This window comes from Peromyscus eremicus, chromosome 1 (assembly GCF_949786415.1).
Source record: "Peromyscus eremicus chromosome 1, PerEre_H2_v1, whole genome shotgun sequence".
In the NCBI taxonomy this organism is placed as follows: Eukaryota; Metazoa; Chordata; class Mammalia; order Rodentia; family Cricetidae; genus Peromyscus; species Peromyscus eremicus.
The window spans coordinates 57,053,614-57,060,736 of NC_081416.1; the positions used below are offsets into that span (position 1 = coordinate 57,053,614).

The window sequence follows — 7,123 nt, forward strand, 5'->3', positions numbered from 1 at the left end:
TGCGGACACGTCGAGGGATCCTCGCGCGCTTCCTCACGCTGCTGCGCTGCGCCATGCGGTGAGTGACCCGCCCATCCGCCACGCCACGCCCGGACCGAGACACCCCGATCTGCACCGACCAGCCACGCCCGGTTCCCACCGCTGCTCAAGGTACCCGCGCCCCACTGAGGTGCGCCAGACCCGAGTCCTCGGGTGGCTGGCCGCCCTGTCCCTGCCCCTGCCCCTGCCCCTCTCACAGCTCTGTCCCTGTCTCCCCGCTTCTCCTCCCACCCCGACGACATTCCTGTCCGCAGTCTGAGTGGCCCCCAGACATGTGTGTGAGCGGGGCTGCTCAGATGGTGTCAACTCGCCCACTTCTCTTCCAGATGGCCAGACGCAGCGTCCTTCTGCTAGCTTGGCTCCTGTTGGCTGTGACCCTGTCAGCCACTCTGGGGCTTGGGATGCCAGTAAGTGCTGAGGACGACCACCACCAAAGAGGACTAAGGGGGTCAGACGTGAGGATCAGCCAGGAGCAAAGGATGGTTCATTCTCCCCACAGCAGGGGTGGGGGATGGCGTTTCCCTGCAGCTGCTGGAGGGTGGGGGAGGGTCCCAGGAGAAGGGGTGAGGACCAGCTGGACACTGACAGGCTCAAAATGGCTCCATTCTTAGCCAGGTGTAGAGGCCCAGGCTTGTAACCCCAGCACTCAGGAGGGAGGTACAGAGGCAGGAGGATCAAAAGTTCAAGGCCGGCCTCCCCCTACATAGCGAATTTTAGGCCAACCTGGGCTACACACGGTGCTGTCTCAACAAGACAGCAAGGAAAAGGCTCCCATTTGTTGGCCAGCCTGTGGTAAATAGACTAACCGCCCCTGGAGACTGGGAGTTCTGGAGGCACAGCCCTCAGCCCTGAGGCTACTCCAGAGTAAGTCTGTCACCCGATACTAGGCGTTATCAGCTGAGTCCTGCTCTGGTTTGAACATTAGTGGACCCCAAATTAGTGCACACAACAGTGTGTTCAGGTCAAATGCTGTCACTCTGGGCAGCCTGGATGCCCAGGCACAATATGCTCCGCTCCTCAGCCTAGGGACCTAGGCTGTCTGACCTGGGTTACTCTATTTTAGGCAAAGGAGAAGAGAGGCTGGACCCTGAACAGCGCTGGCTACCTTCTGGGCCCACGTGAGTGATGTAGGGCTGGGGTGCAGTAGGGCTCGGGTGCAGAGGCTGCGTGTGGGTCCTGATGTGTCTATGGGAGCCAGGCACTGTTCTCATAGCCAATTTACTCTCAGATGAAGAGCAGGGGGCATTCTCATGTGGCTGTGGGAACTGTGGGTTTCCATTAGCCTAACCCGCTGCGACTTAAAACACCTGCTGTGTCGGGGAGGGAGGGGCCCTCCCATTTCCAGAAAGGCCTTACCCCTCCAGGCTTCCACTCCACTCTTACTCATAGCAGATGAGCTCATTCCTGGGGTCCTGATATCATCCACACCAGCCTCCTGGGAACCCCAGTGCCTAGCCTCCTTGCTTCATCTGGGCAGAGCCTCTGAGCCTGCTCTGGCCTGAACCTCCTTTCCCTTCCACTTCTGAAAGTCGCCCTAACCCCCTCAGCGCTCCAGGGACCGCCCATCACTGCTCTGCACGTTTAACCCCGCGCCTGTTCCTTCTAAAAGTTTCTTCTACTGACTTGCCCCTCCATGGGGCTTTGTTCAGATTTTCTGAGCGAGTCTTCCAGGTCTCCTTGGAGTTCTGACTGCGCCTCTCCCTGAGTCCCTGGGTCTCACTAACACCCTCTTCCGCTTCCTGGCATCCTGAAGCTTCCCTCTGAGCTCCGGTAGGGGACTCTGGCAAACTAAGGTAGCCAGACAGGCCACCCCCAGACCACCTGAGCTGGTTACTTTCTTGCTCAAATCTGTTCCTGTCACCCCCGCACCTTCTTGTCCCTTCCACACAGGTCCCACTCTGTGTCACTAATACTTTCTCTGCATTCATGGCTGGGGAGGGTTAGAATCTGAGGACTTTGCACAGAGTGGGGTGGGGCAGATCACCCCAGTTGTGTCGATGACACATCAATCACATCTCAATGCGTCACCCTGTGAGGGATGGAGACTGATGACTGGCCTTCTTCGAGTTCACGTTTCTGTGTGGTGTGAATGCTTTGTTACCGGTGACCACCGGAGACTGGGATTTTGATTGGGGCTGCAGAATCACCAGGGGGCAAAGGCAGTTCTGCAGTGACAGGCAGAGGGGAAGGGCTTGCAGACAGAGGCGTCTTGTGTCTGTCCCCCCTCCCCTGATGGCCCTCCGGACCATGGTCTGTGTCCTGGATGTCTGTGACTTGCATTCATGCCTTCAGAGGTGAATTATCCCAAAGGAGGGGACTGGGCTGGAAGACACTGGCTCCCTCCTGAGTGCTGCCTGGTTAGTTGCTTGGCTGTTGTGGCTTTCAAACTTCCATTCACAGCTGGGTCTGAGATGCTTGTCCATCTTAAATACCCAGTCACTGTTCCCTGACACATGCATGGGTAGAGGCAAAATATCCCCCATCTACCCCCTCTCCTCAGTCCACCAGACTGGAAGGGACAGTGGAGTGAGGCTGGTGCTTCTCAGCCTGAGTCTGCCTGAGGCCATGTGTTCACGGTGCAGATTTGTGCTCATCCTTTGAGAAACAAGGCACAGGATTGATCAAACCTGCCTGGGCCCTGTGCAGGGTCCACGTAGTCACCAGATTCCTGGGAAGCTCTCCTAGCTCAGGTCTGTGGAGTGGCCTGCAGACTGGTACCCAGGGTCCTTGCAGGTATGAGTCTGGCACTGACCCTTGTCACTTTAGAATATTGAAAATGTTATCAGGAAAACTTTGAGTTAGAGTAGAAAACTTGTTCCCACTGCCAAGTTCATGCAGCCATCCAGGTAGGTCGGCAGGTGCACTGTGGACTAGCCAGGTGCCAGATACTTTTGATGTCACTGAGGTGTGGCAAATGTTGACGGCCAGAGCTGCTGGGATGTCAGTGCTTCAGGCAGGAGCTCCGAGATGAGGCGACTTACTCCACGAACTTAGCCCTGAACACTGGCTCTGTTGAAATAAACTCACTGGCCTTTCTGCCAAGCTTGGCAAGTGGGTTAAGAGGCCAGAAGCCCTGAGCCTCACCCATGTCACCAATTTTGTCTCCTAAGTTGGCCCCTCCAGCCTCTGTGCCATTTCTCAGCACTCATCAGCTGTCGTTCCTTTCCTGGATTCTGACCTTATCTCTTAGGGATCTCTCTGCCACAGCCACAGTCAGCTCTCTGCACCCCCACTCCTCACCCCCATCTTTCCTGGCTCTAACCCTCCTGCATGGGAGTGGTCCTTGGCATGTTTTAGACATCTAGTGTCCCTAGTCTCCAGGGATGCAGAGACCCAGATTCTGTTATCTTTGTGGGAGGTATTGTCCTGGGAGCTGGCTCCTGTCTCTGGGGCCAGCCAGCTCCTCTGGTGTTCCCAGCTGCATCTGGCACCTGTTTCTGTTTCAGACCCCTGCATCAGACCCCTGCCTCCGTACCTCCGTGCCCACCCCTCCATGTCATCAGCCTCCCTTTTCCCACTGGGGTCCCAGTTCCCTGTGATCACCACCCTCACCCAGGGACCCTGGAGACAATGCTTCCCTCTTCTGGGGCTTCCACGTTGCTTTATGCTGGTGGTCCAGCTGTGTGTGGTCCTCCCCTGGGGGTGGAAATGGGATAAGCCACACTGACAGCAGGCTCTCCCTCTCTGGTCTGCAAACAGATGCCATTGACAACCACAGATCATTTAGCGACAAGCATGGCCTCACAGGCAAGCGGGAGCTACAACTGGAAGCAGAGGAAGGGAGACCAGGTAAGGCCCGAGGCCCTGCATTCCCGGGACTCCCAAGTGCATGTGAGGGATGGTGGCCACACCTACCTGAGACTGTCCTGGCCAGGCAGGACCTGAGAGTCTACAGCCTCACACACCTCTCAAGTGCCAGGACCGGGGAACAAAGTCATGGAGCAGCTACAACAAGGGTGCTGGCCATGAGGTCCTGGAAGAGCGGACCCAGGGCCCCTCCACTTCTCTAGAGAGGCCCTGGATGGCCTAGGATGCCCCCAGGCTCCCAGCCAGCTGCTCTGGCCTCTGATGGGTGATAGAAGATGAGAAAACAGGCCATGAACACTCTTCTTTTCCAATGTCTAGGAAGCGTTGATGGGCCCCTGCCTGAGAGCAACATCGTGCACACCATAATGGAGTTCCTGAGTTTCCTGCACCTTAAAGGTATGGGAGTATTTTCCACCTAAAATGGCATCTTGGGCTGCAGGGCATCACCAGCACTGGCAGGAAAGAGTGAAAATGGGTTTCATGGAATGCCACAGGGAGACATCCATCACCCTACTCTGCCCTATGTTAGGACTGAGGCACAGCACACTCAAATGTCCTGTGCTAGGGCTGACAACGTCAACAGGCTGATGTCACTACTAAGAAGGGAGAGGAGCTTTGGGGGCCCCATATTGTTGGCACAGTGCTTTTTAGGGCATGGTATGCCCAAGCCAGGTTCTGAGAGGCCATGAGAAGTCATATTCTGCTAGCACAGGACCTGGCAGGTTGACTCTGGGAGCTGTTGCCTCACTCAGCTTTCTGCCACGCCACTGCCCTTCCAAGAGAAGAAGGGCAGGGGATTAAAACCTATAGGGGTACAGTGGTGGGGCAGGGGGTGACACCTAGAGACACAGCCCAGTACTTGAGAGCATTTGCTGCTCTTCCAAAGGACCCCAGTTCAGTTCCAAGAACCTAGGTCAGGTGGCTCACAACCACTCATAACTCTAGTTTTAGAAGATCTGAAAACACACACACAGCCTTTAAAAAAGGAAAACCAACCATCCAGGCAGGGAGAGTGGGAGAGCTGATAGTGTTAGCGCCTAGACCCCAGGTCCCCAGGCCTCTAGGGAGCTTCTAGGGCTTTCTGCAGATGTCTGTGTGACTGCTGCAGAGGGCGCCTTGGCTCTGCCGGGGGTTCCATTTGGTTTTGATCTTGTGACACAGTATTCTTAGACACTAGCTTCACAACTCTAGTGGCCTACCCTCTTTGAAGAGTGGACAGTCCTTCAGGTTAGACACACAGATGCGGTCTCCAATTCAGCGTCCCCACAGTGAGAACTCGCCCCTCTCCCTGGGTGCTGCCACGTGATTTTCTCTGAAGCTAACTACCCAACTTCTATTCCTCCTTCTTCAGAGGCCGGGGCCCTCGACAGCCTGCCTGGCCTCCCTTTGGCCACCTCCTCAGAAGATCTAGAGCAGTCCTGAGACCATGCCCACAGGGCACCTATGTCGTGTGCTGTAACTGAAAGTCACTCTAGAAGAATCTTCTGCCAACTCCTCAAGCAAACCCTCTGTTCTCCACTTTGATCCTGTGTTGTTATAATTAAGATGTTTTGATTGGAGTAAATATATTGTGTGACACAATAAAGACTAGCAAGTATCTGGGACTGTCTGCTTCTTCTAGGCTGCAGTCCATCACCTCCAGTGTGGTTATTTATTTATCCTGTGTATTTGTGTGCACGTACTCACGTGCACCTTGGGGATTGAACTCAGATCAACAGGCTTGGCAGTAGGTGCCTTTACCTGCTGCTGAACCATCTCTCTGGCTCCCCACCAGTGTGTTTTAAAGGGTAATGGTAGACATCCACCCATGCCTTAGGTGAGACTTAAGCCTGAATTCCACATGGACTGAAGAACATGTCAGCAAGTGCCGTGCCCAGAACGGTTATCTGGGTGCTCTGCTCAGTCTGATGGCTGTCTAGCGTGCTGCTGGCATGAGCAAAGGCACAAATGGGGACCTCGCCACCCTGGAGCAGCGGCTGTGGAGACAGGAAGAGAACTGACTCTAAGCAGGAGACAACAGCAGGTGCTCAGAGATGACCACGGGTGACAGAGAGCCAGGTCCCCCGTGCTAGACTGAGCGGAGCCTGGCCCTGTGTGTCTCCCCGGCTGTAGGACAGGCTGTCAGCCAGGTCTCACCTGGAGTCACCAACAGGGGTACTAGGACCCGAACCCATGTCCTCTGGAAGAGCAGCCCGTGTTCTTAGCCCCGAGCCATCTCTCCAACGCCTCTCACTCTTCCTCTTGACACTTAACTGACTTGAGCAGACATCTGGACCCTGAGACCTACAGAAGACAGACCACCAGGCCCTGCCAGTGTCCAGGGTCTGTGGGCCACATTGTGCTGCCAAAGAATCCCCAGAAGGGGTGACGCCTGGGCTGGTCCTCAGCGCCCCAGCCTGAAGCCTGCCCTTGTGGTATCCTTCTAGCCTTCTCCCTCCTGTCCAGGGCCGTGACATCATGTGCCCCACCCCCAATCCTCCAGGCTTGCCTCACCTCAGCCCTCCCACATGTCCCTCCTAATGCCTGGCAACGTTGGCACATGGTCCAGGAGTCTGGCAAGGCCACCTTGTCATGCAGCAGCCTTCTTCTCTTCTGGCTCCAGTGGTGGGGGCACCCTAATAAAAAGCTGTTGCTCTAGTTGTGGGGAGCTGACCAGCTCATCAGAGCCTCCTGAGCTCTGTGTTCCTGCAAGGCCATTGGTACCAGGCCTCCAGGAGTGTTCCTGTAGCCCTGGCTGTCCAGCATCTGGGTCAGCAGTGAACAGTTGTCTACCCCGTCCCGCTCCCCACACGTCATCTTCTGACTTCTCTAGATCTTTCCTTCATGGTGTGTTTGTGCATATATGTCTGTACAAGGGCACATGGGTATGGGCATCAGTCCCCAGGAGCTCCCTTTTTAGCTAGGGTCTCTTCTGCCTGGAATTTGCCAGTTAGGCTATGCTGGCTGACCAGTGACCCCAGGGAGTCCTGTCTCTGCTTCCCCAGTGCTGGGGTTCTAAGTCTCTGTCTGGTTTTGTTTTATATGGCTGCAGCGAGGGTGGGGGTGTTTGTTTTTAACCCAGATTCTGGGAATTGACCTCGGGTCCTCATGCTTGTTCAGCACTTTCCTGGCTGGGCCTTCTCCAGTCCTTTCCTTCCTGTCAGCGAGCTCCTGGCTCCCCCAGCCCGCCTCCTGCCACTCTCCTGTCTGTGCCCAGGTTTCCTAACACTCTCAAAGGGATGAAGTGCAGTGCTGTTAGAGAACACATGAGAAGACAAGGTCTCACTGGAGTCCAGAG

The 7,123-nt window shown here is 55.7% G+C and overlaps 1 protein-coding gene across 1 annotated transcript; it reads left to right on the top strand.

Moving 5' to 3' along the window:
- Nucleotides 1-311: 311 nt before the first annotated feature.
- Nucleotides 312-5,417, top strand: Gal (galanin and GMAP prepropeptide). The gene is made up of 5 exons (XM_059249448.1): nucleotides 312-446; nucleotides 1,103-1,157; nucleotides 3,739-3,828; nucleotides 4,165-4,242; nucleotides 5,198-5,417. Exons 1-5 carry the CDS (start codon nucleotides 312-314, stop codon nucleotides 5,266-5,268), a joined length of 429 nt encoding a protein of 142 aa, XP_059105431.1. The 3' UTR covers nucleotides 5,269-5,417.
- The last annotated feature ends 1,706 nt before the right edge of the window (nucleotides 5,418-7,123 follow it).

Bases quoted from the DNA above. Each gene is read 5' to 3' on its own strand.
- Gal (XM_059249448.1), top strand. From the start codon at position 312: ATGTGTGTGAGCGGGGCTGCTCAGATGGTGTCAACTCGCCCACTTCTC. The intron at 3,829-4,164 runs GTAAGGCCCGAG...TCCAATGTCTAG, and splicing joins AGCAGAGGAAGGGAGACCAG to GAAGCGTTGATGGGCCCCTG. The intron at 4,243-5,197 runs GTATGGGAGTAT...CTCCTTCTTCAG, and splicing joins GAGTTTCCTGCACCTTAAAG to AGGCCGGGGCCCTCGACAGC.